The sequence below is a fragment of the Gymnoscopelus braueri genome, assembly GCF_963280865.1.
Source record: "Gymnoscopelus braueri genome assembly, chromosome: 17".
Classification (NCBI taxonomy): domain Eukaryota; kingdom Metazoa; phylum Chordata; class Actinopteri; order Myctophiformes; family Myctophidae; genus Gymnoscopelus; species Gymnoscopelus braueri.
In genome coordinates, this window is record NC_137617.1 from 25,002,354 (window position 1) to 25,018,723 (window position 16,370).

The 16,370-nt window shown below is 42.6% G+C and overlaps 1 protein-coding gene across 1 annotated transcript; it reads right to left on the bottom strand.

The window, feature by feature from the left end:
• Positions 1–205: 205 nt before the first annotated feature.
• On the bottom strand, positions 206–15,710 carry LOC308104735 (uncharacterized protein). Its single transcript, XM_080455243.1, has 12 exons — positions 15,583–15,710; positions 12,935–13,831; positions 12,230–12,410; positions 11,259–11,398; positions 9,616–10,181; positions 8,694–8,967; positions 7,941–8,136; positions 7,605–7,789; positions 5,883–5,978; positions 5,236–5,400; positions 3,770–3,863; positions 206–2,969 (listed from the first exon to the last, which is right to left on the bottom strand). Exons 2-12 carry the CDS (start codon positions 13,776–13,778, stop codon positions 2,906–2,908), a joined length of 2,805 nt encoding a protein of 934 aa, XP_080311369.1. The 5' UTR covers positions 13,779–13,831; positions 15,583–15,710; the 3' UTR covers positions 206–2,905.
• Between the last annotated feature and the right edge of the window lie 660 nt (positions 15,711–16,370).

Below are 16,370 nucleotides of genomic sequence, written 5' to 3' on the forward strand. Positions count from 1 at the left end.
GGTACTCGTCACAATTTTAAGCTGCATCTATTTCCTATATGCTTTATTTGACTTCTTGTGTTGTGGAACTTGTGGTTAAGACATGATGTGCAGGATGTGCACAAGCATACTGTAACGTACCAGCACAATGATAAGGAGGATAGAGGGACAAAAGAAAATTAAAGCACGCTGCAACTTCATTGCACATCTGTGGAAATATTTATTTCAAACTTGCTACATGAATTTGAAAACAGATTTAGCAAAGTGCATCGACCTATCACACAAATGTACCGTTTTTCCTTTCCTTTTTTAAACCCACAGAATAAATTGGTATAAAATGAGCCACTTCATGAACATGATACATGTTTTATAGAGAAAAAGAGGCAGACAATGAGATTGCATGAGCCATATGTGTTTGCCAGGTAAAAAAAATAGTACTATTCAGAGCACTATTCAAACTATTCAAACTTTATTCTGCTCCGATTGTGGGCTCGGCTAGTCTCTGTATTGGCCTATTTTTTTCCTTTCTCTTTTCATTTTGAATGTATGGCACAAAGTTAATACATTTGGATTAAAAGCCCATAACAAAGGACGTTTTGTTTGATTTTCAAGGAACCCATTGGATTCAGTTAATAAAAATCATTAAACATTTTGACATACCGCACAGTAAATTCAACACTAAACTTTAAGGAAACTTTTGTCAAAGTTACATTTGGGATGATTTCAAAAGTCTAGAATCGTCTCTGGAGAAAAGAATGAATTACAAAATAATTGAAATGTCCATGACTTGATAACCATGAAATGATGTTTAGTCAACATTGATTACTCGGTAAGTTCGGTCATGTTTGAATGACTTTGGAGAAAAACATGCCAAAATCAAAAAATAAAGCCAATAACGGGAAAACGGTCTATGTTTATGTACGATATATGGCCAAAGCTGTGTGAATAGACAACTAGAAAGGGCAGAGGAGCGCATATCCCCACCAGGCTGGGTGGCCTATGCAGGGCTAAGTCATGGCTTGCTACCACCAGCACCCGAGGAAACTGCAGGGGGAAATAGAATTTCTTGCGGTTCAACTTCTCGCATTTGCAGCTCCTATGGTCAGACATTAAAGTGCTTTTGGAGGTGCGCTGTACGGCCCTCAACCAGTGATTCAAAGTTGGGGTTGATTGGATGTTGCGTTCATGATATGGAATTTATCGAGTAAAAAAAAGGAGAAAAAAAAAAAAGGCCCCTCCCTCTAGTTTTGGAAGGCAATTGCAGGCAAACAATAAGGAATATCTGAAGCTGTTTGACGCTCATTGTCAGATGACACAATCCGAGGGACATTTTTGATCGTACAACCTACTGTACAGTTCAAGAGTTATAAGCCAAAACGTAAAGCGGACTGGTATAGCACCACTATGAAGGCTAATTTGAAAAATGTGTAGTGGAGTAACTTCCTTGGCCTAATGGCAGTCTGCACAAAATGTTTGATGCTTTTCGGCCCAGCGGTTTGCGAGATTAGCTGCACACATACAGACACGCAGGAAAAAAATCTCTGTACTTGGCCTTCATCCTGGTGGAGATAATTACGTGTATTGATAGTTCTATAGTTATGTAAGTGTGATGAGAAATGCATTAAGGTCCCCCCTGAGAATACAGACATCATGTTCCTAACATTTACTCATATGGCTGCTCTCTGTGCTTTACCGAGGCATCAGCTGACACTGGTGACAGTACACAGTATAATCCTCAAGTGTTCATTTATCCTCAAGTCTGAGAGTGTACAAATGCGGCCAAATGGTCCCATAAGGGTTGGGGCAAAGGCGTAAAGGCACAGTAGTGGTTCATAATAAAGCCACTAATGCACTAAGCCACTTGTAATATAAAATGAAGTAGCACATACATACGTACAGATGATCGATTCTTCATTAACGGAAATAACTACTCCTGATATAATGCCAAGGAGTCAATCATCCTTTTATGCCAGTCTTTTCTTTCCCACATTCCTTTCGAAAACATTTAAATGAAGAAAGTGTAAACAGTTTGCTTTAAGCCAAGCACACAGAAGTGGTTACGGACATTCATCACAACAAGATAACTACACATTCACATAAAAAAAATAAAAAATTATAATCAAGCTCTCTTAGTGATTATAAAACTGGATGGTGTTGTGTTACACAAAGATCATTAAAAAAATAAAGGTCAGCAAGTCAACCCCTTTGAAGAGGATGAACAGGCTGTGATGAAGAGGTATCAGCAGTGCAATACGTACAGATCTGACAGCTTGAGGAACAACAGCTGGACAAAGACTAAAGCCTGACTTGCGATGTGTCACTCAACAAAAAAGTGTTTTCATGTGACACTGTGGCACATCTTTCAGTTGGACATTTTTTGTTAAGAAAGATATTGTGTTGCCGAAGCTAAAAACAGGCTTTATGCCTGCATAAAAAACAGGCAACACTGTATTTTGAATTAAGAGTGATTCATAAAAATGACATGATATAAAATGTTACTTTTGCAATACAAATATTCTGTGTAAATGAATCAAGAATTCAAAAATAAATCCCTTGGACATTCCCTTCCCTTTATAAGTAGCATTTTACGTAGCCTGCAATTTTCACACAGACCTAGGTCCACTTTTGTCAATTACAAAAAATATATATATACCTGTATAATTTAGCATTTTCAATTCTCCTCTGCAAGGTCTGAAGCATTATACTAGGTAGCGTGAAACATTATGTGCCATATACTGTACTGTACATGACACAGGCTCACGCCATAACAGTGTTATCCCAAGGAGCCATCGCATCCCTGTGGTGACTCAGTTAAGGCACTTAATCAGTACCGCACACAGTTCAAATTGACATCACCTACTGTACCACGCCCTCCCCTGCAGGATGCCCACTCACTCAAAGCACTTTACACACAAACACAGTTGGATTATAGTTCTGAGAGTCCCTCTGCATGCTCGTTCAGCTCCATGGAGTAATAGTCCAGAGGACGCCTAGGGGGGAAAAATACATTTATGAATGAAACCCCCACGGCACATGCACGCAAATGCAGAGTGTAACCCTAGGGATATGTAAGCATTTGTACACAGTCAAATCCTCAATGTTAATTTAACTCCGGGAGTGCACAAACGGAGGTTGCATTTGTATGCTCGCTGTGTTAAAGATTTATAAATTAACACATTTTTCTGTGTAGTTGGGGTAATCCCCATCTCTAATCCAACAATTTACAGTTAACAGGTGGAATCTGACTTTTTTTTAAGTTAAACTAAACTGAACTTCTTTTAAAACCCTGATCAAATTAAAGAGCACTCAAACAGTTGAAATGTTTACATTTGAAAAAGCGGCCTACAGAAGAGAAAAAACATTTGCATGCTACTTGGTCTTATGACTGATTATGTGTACCTGAAAATATTTTGTCTTTGATTGTGAATGTTTGATTTCCCTGATTCCCAGCAGGCATGATTTATTTTAAATGCTAACAGCTACAGTATGGAGCCTGATAACACAGCCTGACCAATGGAGCCTGATAACACAGTTAAATGCTCTCAAAAAATATTTTAGGAAAGATTAATAGAGTTCACCGGTGTACAAATGTCACTCAACTTTGCAAACGGGAAAATCTCAATATTAAGTGAGAAAGCAGACATTTCAAGCAAGATATGCATAATTATACTATTTTGTGACATACAAAAATATAAACATACTGAAGCCTACTAATATGTACAGCTGTTACAGGAGTCATGGAAAGACAGAGGGAGCAAGAAAAGGCGGGGGAGTTTGAGAGATAGCTCACCTCTTCTTATAAAGATATGTGAAAAGAGCAGCTCCTAATCCCAAAAGTAGCAACACCCCTGCTATGAGGCCTATCTGCAGGCCCAAGGCAGACCCTGAGAGAAACAAAGACAATATCGTTGCTGTCAGTCAGAAACCTTGCATCTCTATATTTCAACTTCCTACATACATTTATGCAATACTTTGTCGTACAAGAGTGTTGGAAAACAAACAATTGCGAAAATTGCAGATCTGCAAGGTCACAAAGGCGACATACTATTGTAGAGACTCTTTGAATAGACCTGGAGTAGACATGGCCAATCAATGAGTACAACTTGAGTCAGCTCCAAGTGATTATAATTACAGGCCTACTTATGTACTTATACTTATACAGCATGCTCTCAGATCGTTCTTTGTTGTGCTTTCAGAGGTGGCTTTCATGCCATTCACGGTACAAAAACAGCTCTGGTCAATGTCAGAATAACAAATAAAATAAAGTAGATTTTACAAGACAGTAACCAACTTTTTCTAGTTGGCATGGTTTTAAACTGGTTTAGAATCTCCCTTACTTCCATGAATGTGAATTCTCCCACACAGAAAAACTAGCTTAATTACTGTAATTTACAGTACTGCTCTCTGGACAGAGAGCAGTACAGGTCAACTTGCAACTCTGCAAGAGTTGACTAAAACCGGAACATAATCATCTGATATATAAAGTTCAAGTTGCCTGTCTGTGGCTGGCGCGTGGGTGGATAACGACCAAATATGGACATGCCTTTCAGTGCAAATGAGCGTTTTTAGGGAACAGTTTCTGTTGTAAAAATAGCAGTTCATTATAGTTGCGTCATAAAAACCTTCATTGAATGTAATAATGATGAAATAGAAACATGCACAAAGTGAAAGCATTCATAACTGCCACCTTGTGGACAGTGGAGATGAGGTGCAACTTCTATAATCAAAATTATAATGGGAAACAATGTCAAGTTTTTCTAATGTTGACATCATTGAGCAGTCACAGTACAGAACGTTAGCCCATCCTGCTGAAGTTGGAGTGAGGTACAGTTACAATCATTCAGATTTATTGTTCAACGGTCAAGCATTTTGTGTTTATGTGCATGCATATACATGTATATGTGCGTTAGCCACAAAACTCTCCCTTTTAATCCGGGCAATAGTCTTTGTTTTAGTTGGCTCAGTTCAAGTTTCCTGTCTGTGGCAGGCCGTTTCTCATATTGACACATCTTGGAGAAGTCTCACAACTGAAACTTAGAAGCTTTAAATTACTAGCCTGCTCACAGAGCTCCAGGGCAGGCACACATTGAATAGCTGGTGTATGCCTTGGTGAGGTCATTGAGGGATAGACCATCTTATATAAAGTGGCTCATCGAAATATAAACAGGTAACAAATCTAACAGAGAAAATCAGTAGCAAAGAGTTAATCAAAGAAATAAGAGAATGAAAAATAATACATGTGGAGATGAAGCTAACCTGGACCGATGTGTCGGTGAGGGATGGGCATTGAGCAGATGTCTCCTTCGGCACCAGAGGGGTGCATGTGGGATGTCTGAAGGATGAGAGCCTTCTGGTGATCTGACAGAGCCTGGATGTTCCCCCGCACACGCAGCCACCCCGATACACAGGAGAAGTTGGCCCCTGGATAGCAAACACAGTTTAGATGTTATAGGAAAATAGAGGGTTGGTGAGAATGGACCATTGCGGTCATTGGGGTTCTAACATTGTCAACTCTCATCAGTTGGTTTGTTTTACAAGGACCTCTAGCAAAACCTGTCACTGACTGCTAGGTTTCCAAATATGGACCCTTTCTTTTTACAAGGTGTCAAAAATGTACACGGCATACACTTAGGACAATGATACTTTATAAGACAAACAACAACATGCAAATCACTTTATAGTGTCCAAAAGACAAGTATCTGGTCTGGTATAGCCAAGGTTTTTATGATTTTATAGCTCTAATAGACCCAATTTGCTGAGTAATAGATAAGAAGGCAGAGACTTGGTTGGATATCTAATTCAGTGGACAACTCATAATGAGTATTTCTAAGACAGAAGTGAGAACAGCTGAACGTGTGGACTTAATTTACTTTGTGTTTGTTTAAGTTGCTTCTGTGTCTTACCCTGAAGATAGAGGGCAGATATGCCACAATGACACCTCTGCTCCAGATATCCAGCCACCTCCATGATTTTGTTCCCCTGGATCAGACCACTGCAGTCTAAAACAAACAGAGACTGTCAGTATTCATTCGGATAAGCACAGGACTTATGCTATGCATCTCATTTTTGGGGGAAATAATGCTCACACACAATGGGAGGGTTACACCAACATGGGTGAAATTAGCATTGCTAAACAAATCAGCAATTAAAACCTTGACCTGTGATCAGTGATGAGCTGTGGATTTTTGAGCTAGGGGGGCTCTATTTTCTGACGTCACACGCACGTGCACGCATGTGCACATAGCCGATCAGCTCAGTGCTAGTTGAAATACTGTATTCAACATGTCATTTTTAATTTTATTATTTAGTTGCATTGTTAATTTGTCGTTTTTATTTTTGTTTCAATTAATAAATGTTTTTATTTTCCTTTTAGTCTTATATAAAAGCCCTTTACATAGACTCACCCACACATAAGTAGGCCAACTTAAAATAATCAGACAACTTGTCTTTGTCTTGTCTCAGAGAACTGGGTCCTCTGCTAAGCGATCCCCTTCACACTCTACAGTGCAGAGACTGTTGTCTCTCATTGTGAGAGGAATGTAACACATTCAATTCAAGTCCATGGCTTTTCTCGAGTAGCCTAATGTTATGCAAAGCAGCCAGGTAGACGCTATTGAGAACGGCTCGCCGCAGACGGCGCGAACCTTGAGAGGCTATTGTTTAAACTTTAAGGTGTTAAAGACCGCCGCTGACGGTGCGTGCTCGCGCGTGCATGTGGAGCTCCCAGCCCCATAGCGTCAGAGCTAAGGGGTCACCGACCCCCTGTAGCCTGTGATCAAATGATTGTCCGCCATGACAGATTGCCCAGTGTAAATAAACAGCAACAATGTCACTAGCTTGAGACTAATACTCATGGTAGTTACTTTTAAGTAACACTTCCTCTACCTTTTGAGAGAAAGGGATTGAGGTACACGTATGTATATATACACAGTACACACACACACACACACACACACCCGCTTGGATGGTTCCCCGCTTTCCCCTCCTGAGGTGTCAGATGGTTTTCCAGAAGCAATTTGGTGCTCTCTATGACTCGGTCTCTCTCTCTCTCCTCTCCTCAAATGTATATATTTATGTTCTAGTACCTTGCTGCTCTTGCTAGGCTCTGATAAACAACACCTCATTCCAAATAACAAACGCAGCCGGGATGCAAATGATGTATATCGGGTTCCTCCATACAAAAATGTCCGGGGAATCAGGTCGGGACATTGTCCGGTGTTATCCTTTCAAACATGTAGCACGCAACACGGCAACAGGCGAATGTCCGTTTCAAATGCATTCATACAGTACATAACGGGTAAACTACTATTTCATCTAAAACAGTCAGAGTCATAAGAATGTGAGATTATCCATGACCAGTTAACATTTGCCAGTGCAAAAAAATATATTTCATATAACAAAAAAACTGTTCTTTGTTTAATACCAGTGTTTCCTAGTCACGGGTCTACTGTACATGACCCACTTCAGGATATTGTGAGACATTATGGCAGGACTGTGGACACACAGCTACTTATAATAATGTTTTGGTTCTGACCTTGTGGTCAGTGCAAAAATGACGGGCCCAGAGCAAAACCAACGGATGAAAACCACTTTGTTTAAGACTGTGTTTACATAAACAAGCTTACTTCCTGAGTGCTCTTGCCATTCACTGGACAGGGGTCCCAGACACAGGTCAATATGACTGGAGAAGGCGGAACTAGGGCAGAGGTTGGTGGAGCGAGCGGTGGGCGAGGAGCTTGTCCAGGAAGAGGGGCTCCTCACTTCACAACATGAACATCGACTTAGTGAGACAGGGCCATCTTCCACTGACCTGCACACGCACACGCACACAGACACACAGACAAACACACAAATGCAATCATAAAAGCTTAATATTGATGTCTAAATGTCTAAATAGAAGCAGTAGTTTGTAAGTAAATAAAGGATTATTGATGTCACCAATGTCTTGATTCCAACCTCACCTGAGAGCTGGAATCACCTGCTGCCCCCTGGTGGCGGAGAGGGTGGAGAGCAGCTGAGGATTCTCACTGAACACCAGTGTATCTCGGAGGCTGGTGTTGGTCAAGGCAGTGCCAGCTCGACACACGCTGAACAGGTCATAGCACAGCACCACTGCGCCACGTGCTGGAACTGTGAAGCCCTCAGGGAAAGCCTGGTCTGAGTGTGAGAGAACCGAGAAGGAGAGAGAGAGAGGGGGGTGAAAAGGAGAGAGGGATAGAGGGAGCAGGAGAACACAGAGAAATGAGGACAATGCAGGGGATGTGGGAGGGGAGAGAAAGGAAGAAAAATCAAAACAATGCGGAGTAAAAGCAGGGCAACCAAGAAGTTAGAGAGACTGCCCTGTAACTGAAAATGCAACACTCCTCATCATTTGTTTCAAAATGAACCCATTTAGACCTGAGGCCTGAGGTTCTAAAAACGACTTCTAATCCTGACCTAAGTTTTCTGGAAAACCTCAAATATTTATTCAAAAAATTACAAAAACATTATGTTGCTATATACTGTACATAGCAACAACAACCCCATAAGGTGTTCCCGGATTGAAAGGTATAGTTACATACAGTATAGGGGTTCCCAGTCTAAATGGATTAACACAACATAAATATTTTATTAACAACATATAAATGCCAAACAATGCACAAGAAGATTTAAGCATTTGGTTCAATAGTAACAACACCATAGCTCATCCATAATCCAGGTCTCAGCACCCTCACCTGCCCCAGTTACATTTCCAACAATGTAGAATCCTTCCTGGTCAGTAGATCCAGACAAAGGGAGAGCTATGGTGGTCCCACTGCGCTGTTGGTCAAACACAGTCAGCACCAGCCCTCTCAGGACTGTCCTGGGTGGTCCGTGTAGTTCCACAAAGGCCCTCTGCTGGCTGTGATTTGTCCAGTGGTTACTAGCCACCTCACTGATGACCACTCCTTCAGGGGGTGGAGGTGGACGGGGGCAATCGTTCTCTCTCAGAGGGGTTAGAGGAGCCACCTGTATGAAACAATTCAACATCAAAGCAGATCCCGTGGCGTTTTTGTGGAGTGGACTTCCAATAACACAAACTATCCATGCATCGATGGACTTGCTCAAGTGCAAAGCTTTTTAGCTCACTGGCTACAACTCACTGTATACTGTACTTGACATTACTGCTGACCTTTTTAAAAAGCATGGGTGGGTTTGATTTCTGAGGAAGCCACTGGATGCCATTCATGCCATTGAGTACAATATTGAAATCAAATTGCAGGGACTTAAAACTTGCTTGAGATAAGTAATCTAACACAGTGAACGTTATTGCATGGTTACCTTATCTATTGTCAGTACCGTCAAACAATTGTCCCTGGTGATTTTTTTTTAATGCAAACTAAATTCAGACATATGTGAGTTATTTACCACACAATTATATTTGGCCAACGCTGACTCAACTACTCAGCTAAGCTCTGTAACATTTGAATAACTTTGGACAAAATGTGAACAAATGCAAAGTCTAAAAATAAAGCCATTAACGGGGAAGTGATCTATGTTACATATGTACATGGCGGAAGCTGTGAATAAACAATGACATGTTTATTCCCAACAATGACGTATTGAAATCGGTACGGCCCATTAAAGATGAATTTTGAAAGTTGTGCCGGTTCTCACCGCAAAAGTCGAGAGGTCAGCCGGGTGCAGGCCTCCACAGCGGCTGAGGGCTTCGTCTCCCTCCAGAGCATCAGGGTCCTCCAACAGGGGCAGCTGTCCTGGAGTAAGCGCATCACTCAGCTCCTGAGCATCTTTATCTGAGCCCCTCTGCCTGTACACCACTGCATCCAGCAGCCCACGGGTGGGAATCCCTGACTGTATAGAAGAAGGTTGACCAAACGGGCTGCGGTAGAGCGCCACAGCATCCGGCCCATTCTGGATGGTGTTGGGTGGCAAGCGGAGCGAGGGGGCTGGTACCAACCTGTCGCTGCCCAGTAGGAAGTAGCCCTTGGAGGTGGTGAAGTGTCCGCTGAGGCTGATCTCGCGGTAGGGCTTGTTGTTATGGGCGCTGAAGAGCAGCAGCCAGACACCTTGCAGGGAAACGCGGCGGCCTGACGGGTGCCAGAGCTCGATGTACTCGCCGTCCTCAGCTGAGCCAGGCGAGTCTGTGTTCAGCTCGTTGATCAGGAAGTCCCCACGACCCCAAGGAGGGATTTGAGGCGGAGCATCAGTACCCCCTGGTGTCACTAGTGCATGAGAGACAGGTAAAAGAAAAAGTTCTGTCAGTCTCGGTTGGTAAACATAAATAATCTTTTTTTTTTTCATTTATCTTGACACTATTGCTTTATTCATCAAAATTTAAGTCGATATTCACTGGGTTGTCTAATGTTCTGTCAATTCATACCAGTGAAAGAGTGCCTTTTTGAATGTGTGAGAGTGCCAAATGTCAACAAGAACGGCGTATGCCTCCTAGTCCCTGTCCGATCTTTAGCTACTGTATCAATGGTAAGTTACAGTACTGTGTGCAGTTTCAGAAAAAAAGCCACACAAAGGGGTGTTTAATGGCAAAGCCACACAATACAGACTGGCTGCTTGTGGGCATGGTGGCGTGGGTGGCAACAGTACTCTTCAACTGTCCAAATGGAAATAGTGATCTTCATAAATATTTCACCTATAATTACAAAGGTGTTTCACAAGATCATTGTTGGTGTAACAAGATTCACGGAAAGGAATATGTTTTTACACACATAAGTGACCACTTCAAGAGTTTAACTTTGGCATTTCCTTGTTGACTGTTTCCCATTGCATTCGTTCATGGCCGGAGGTGCTTCTGTTTCATGACATCATGCAGGTAGCACCATGAGTTGTGATTGGTCTACTTTTGAAGGGGTAGCCATACATAAAAACAGACAAACCCTGTTATAGACTGTTTCCAGTCTGACCACACCGTAAAAACGGATTTTAACAATCTCTTCAGTGACAACTAAGAGAAGTTGTATACTTGGTTGTGTGCCAGTATCGATGTGTTGCAAGCTTATACATGGACATTGGTTATTTTTGGTGCGCAACACACTACGCAACCATGTATGTTTATTTCATTTGACATGGACATCACAAGCACATTGGACAGATGAGATGCATTGCTTGAGCCAAGTGTTTTAGCACAAGTGCTAATTCTCAACACCTGTCCAGAGGAGGGAAACAGAATTTCAAAATCTATAATCTAAAAACAAATCAAATCAGGCATAGATTTCACTAGTTGTGTTGCACAGCTGGCTTTTGTCTCTGGCGTGGAAAATTCATCATACAAATATTACACTCACCAATGTTGTGAGGGCAAATCTTGGGCCAGGGACACTGGTTGGGTTGGCCTGGGGTTTGTGGGGCTTCCCAGAAGACACCAGGGTCTCTGGGCCAGGTGGCAACGCCACAGCGACTGAGGTAGAAGCCTCCCTCTCTCAAACTGAACACAATAAAAAGGCAAATAAGATGAAGGATAGCACTGGGTACCTTTTAGACATAATTTACAATAGTTATTTATTCATATACCAATTTCTGTTTCATTTTTCAATAAACAGTTCTAGGAAGGAACCACTTCCAAGTTACAAGAGACAGTATGTCAGGAAAGAATTGAGGGTGGCAAAACAGTAACCACTTACTGAAAGCCCCATTTCAAAAATAGCTAAAATAGCCAATCTACAAGCTCACAACGTGTTGCAAAGCGACACATTGTGAGCTTGTAGATCTGCTATTTTGGTGGGTGGGTGGCACGCGAACCCAGCGAACAGCCTTTTTGCATGTAGTTGAAGGCAAGAGGGCGGGTGGCGATGGTCCAAAACTATACTTTATCGACGAAAAAAAGTAGTCTGCGGTTGTTTGAAAAAGTATTGTCCAAAGCGGGAGTCAAACCCAGACTCTCAATGGTAGTGGATTTAGAGTCTAATGATTAGCCAGGTGCGCCACTGAGGCCAGTGCTAAAATTGGGTATTCGGGCTGTATTAGAATGTGACGTCCTAACTCTTCTAATGTAGAGGAAAGAAGTCCCCGCCCGCGCGCCCGCCCAATAGGCTTCCCCCAACTACATGCAAAAAGGCTGTTCGCGGGTGGCACTGGCAATTGCCATCCCCTGGGAATCTGGGATACCAAATGATACCCTGTTAGTTGACTGATGTTAATTGAGCTGTTATATTATAGTGTTAAAACATTGATTAAAGACTGCAATACAACTAACATTATAAGGTCTTAAAATAAATGCCATTAGAACCACAGGATGAAGATAGGAGATTTATCTTACCTTGTGCTTAGCTGGTATGCTTGTCTCCCTGGGATGAGTGTCTCTACGAGGTTGACGCTCGGCTGGTCTGCTGGCCCAGCGAACACAAAGGCGTCTAGAGGCTCCGTCTGGCTCAGTGAACTGCCAAGTGGGAAATCTGCAGCCCTGCCACTGTAAACAGCCACCGCCCCTGATTCATCACCTGAGAAGGGAAGCATTTTCGTGTTCACTGACTCAGCTCTAATGCAAGTTTACAAAGAAAGAAAAGTACCCTTATTTTTACCAAGTAATAGAGTTGAACAGGTTCAACAGGTAGTCAGTTGAAGTTCATGAAATTCATGATTTACTATTATTTGGCTTTGCTTATGCTTAAAATGTACTTCAGTTGAAAATTATGTTTTAACATGAGACTTTGTTGCAGAATAATCAATCAGGCTTTATCATGTACGAGCTGCTGAACCCAACATAAACTTCAACTTTTAAGTTATTTTCATTACGCATGGTATTGTCTATTGGAATGGACCTCTATTCTACAGTAGTCCTGGGGACCTGGTGTAATGCTGGTTTTCAATGTGGCCTTCAACAGATATGAGGGACCGCCCCAGGAAATCAGGTAAATAAAATTCACAATCTTGTAGAATAGACAACTACTGTAGCAGAAGTCTGGGTTACATGTGAGCTAATGACACAGATGCAGTAATTCAACCCCACACAGCCCACACTGACCTTTCATGAACTTCTTCTCTATGGTGATGGAGACCATGCCCTTCCTGGAAGTGTCAACATCCACGCTCACACTGACCTGGTCGGTTTTCCCATCTACCACCACCAGCACCAGAGGACCTGCAGCCTGGGCTTCAGTTATCTCCACAAACCCATCAACCTGTCCTCCTCCCAGCCTCACCTCACTGATCATTGGGGAGGTGGCAGGAGAGGCTGGAGGGGTGCAGTTGTTCCGCTGGCCGGGTGAGGGTAAAGCCACCTGGAAGTCCCAGAGATCTCCAGACAGCAGGCACCTCTCCATGGACTCGTCGCCTTCGTGGGCTGCCTCGTCCTCAATGAACGCCGGCACCCCGGGGGTCAGCGTCTCTGCCAGGACCTCAGCGCCCGCATAACGCCGGGTCATGTACACAATGGCATCCACCAGCCCAATGGCAGTGGCATTCATCTTCTCTGCGTAGCGAAAGGCGGATGTGTGGTAGAGAACAATGGCATCCGGGCCATTCTGAACCGTGTTGGGAGGGAGGGGAATGGCCGGTTTGGGCAGCAAGTCCACAGAACCTACCAGGAAGAAGCCTCGATCGTCCGTGTGCTGATTCTTCAGGTCCAGCACCTTATAGGCTACGTTCCCGTTTCCGTTGTAGAACACTAGGGTGTAGCCATCCAGTGAGGCTCTTTGGCCACTGGTGTGATACAACTCCACAAACTCAGTGGTGTCAAGTCTGGGGTTGTCTGCATTGACCTCACTGATGATCAGACAGGAGTCACCGGAGACCAGTCCCAGGAGGGATATAGACAGACAGACGATGACATGTGACAAGGTGATAGGCAACTCTAAACTGACCAACATTATTCACAACTTCCTCAAAGTGACCACCCAGATGAGTTACGCAATAGCAGCCTCTGTGAAAGGGGAAATGAAAGAGCTTTCACAATATGCAAAGATGACCCATGAGAATTGCTCACCAAAGAATAAAGTAGGTCTAACTGGAGGGAGCAGTGGAAAATCTTAGTTTAAATCAGGGGTAATCAGTGTCCTTACACTTGTCCGTGGCAAGACTTTTTTTTACATATAACATTATAATGTTGTCATTTTGAGACCCAATTACTGAATGTCAAGTCTCCAGGTTTTCTTCAGAATATGTGACACTGATTTACTATGGCACAGTAGGAGTCCACAAGGACAGTGGTTCTCTAACTTTTTATTTTCAAGGACCCCCATAACTCTGAGAGTGCACACATGGAACCAAATGTACCCGTTACAGACCTGTAAAGGTCATTTAAGGCTATAGCTCTTTATGAGTGTCTGGTAATATTATTGTCCGCTCATTAACTATGTCCATGGCAAAAATAGAATTTTGACAAAAATGTCCACCACAAGCCAGCATGGCGATGACCCCTGGTTTAAATTATTTCAGTAAAACTTACTTACTAAACTTGTTACTGAAATAACGCGTTTAGTTTAGTTTAATAGTTCTGATATGGGCCACATACAGTACTGTATAAATGGCCAAATAACATACATGTAGGCTAAATTAACATACACAAACAGACTATAAGTCCAAGACGTAAGTTTACTGTATCTTCCCATCAATTAGCCTATATCCCAATGGGAATACCTCGAGGACTAAAAACAAATCTGTCTGGTCACTTTATCGTTTGCATTTTTCTCTCATAGCCCAGGGTGCACGTTTTCTGCATGACTCACTATAGCTTTGCGAAACATTCAAGGAAAGAAGCACATGAATGTCAAACACACTTGTAGCTACGTCATCATCCGTTTTTCATTCACATTCCGACGCTTAGAATCATTCCAAATCAAATACAAATAGGTCAAAAGTGGGATAACAACATCTTCATAACGGTTTCTGATCGAAAATTACTTTGTATTATGTGGGAATTGTACAAAGGCTGCAGTCCCTAATATTTTTTACTACATGGGCAACGTTATACTTTGCACGACAAACACTTGAAAGGAGCCCCATTTTGCAGAAAACGGGCGTCTCAGATGTAAATGCGAGCTGCTATCGAGTTAAAATTTGGCCTGGAGAGTTCTTCTCTTCCATCTTAGCCAGTGTTGCCAGGTTTTGTGAGAGAAATAAGAAGCCAGGTCTACGAAAACAAGCCCAAAAGACGCAATTTAGGCTAATGCGTCGGGTTAGGGTTTAATTGAAAATAGCCAATCTACAAGCTCAACGTGTGCGAGGCGTTGAGAGCTTTTAGATCTGCTATTTTCAAAAACTCTTGCAATAAAATGTGAATATTGGCATAGTTGTTGTTGAGACATTCTAACAACACAAATGCTACCCTGGGCGCAAAACTTTTTCATGAAAATATTTGAGAACCACTGGTTTAAACAATAATTAAACATTTTGGAAGCAAGCCTAAATAAGCAAGTACACTTTAGAAACAATAAGCCCCCCCCCCCAAAAAAACGCAACTACCAATTTTTACAAGCAATTTTAAAGAAAAAGAAGCCCAAAGTCCCTTATAATAAGCCGACATGGCAACGCTGATCTTAACCCTCCAGACACCACAACACTTATTCTGGTCACGGCAGGCTAAGCTTACATCTTCGAGACGATCAACGTTTTGTCAATTCACTTTTTTTGATCGATGTCGCACAAGACTGTACAAAAGCGACGTGATCTTACCGTACAATTTCCGTGGTGTTGTCAGCCAGGTGTTGCTTTAGTGCTGCAGTAAGTGTCCAGCAGTTGAGTAAATCCAGATCTAGTATTCTGAAGGAATATTTGGGAACTTTTGTTGCCAACCTCCGCCGCTCCCAGTCAGAGCTGTGTGTGTTTCATTGACAAAGCAGCACTTTCTCCCCCCGCTCTAGCGTGTCGTGTGAGTGTGTGTGTGTGTGTGTGTGTGCGTGTGTGTGGGCGGTCAGAGGGGGGATGATGATGATGCTTGGGTATCATTATGTCAGGCCATCCAAGTTCAGCTCAGCCGTGCCCTTATTGGTTTTTCTTTTCAGTTATTTGCAAACTTGGAATCATTTCTACAATTTTACCAATAATTGTCTCCGCCAGGCCGAAGGCGTGGCAGAGACTATGTTTTGCACCCTCTGTCCGTCCGTGTGTCCTGTGTCCGTCTGTCTATGAACAGCTAATCTCCGGCACCATTGGCCCGATTTCAGATAACACCGAGCACGCACGCTTCCTGGGTGCCAGAGCAGAACCTCTGCCCCGATTCTTTCAGATTGGCCTGTTATCCAATCTTTGCTAAACGCATTTTTTATATTATTCCTACAGATTTTGTCCAAACATCACACAAATTGGTACACAGTATCTTTAATAGTCATGTGATCAGGGCGGATCTGCCATCCTGATTGGCTCACATTGGCTTCCAAAGTTTGCAGGATTGGTCCGTTTTTAACAAAATGCCTCAAATCATGAACACAGCGTGCGATTTCCGTGAAATTGTGCTCGCACAT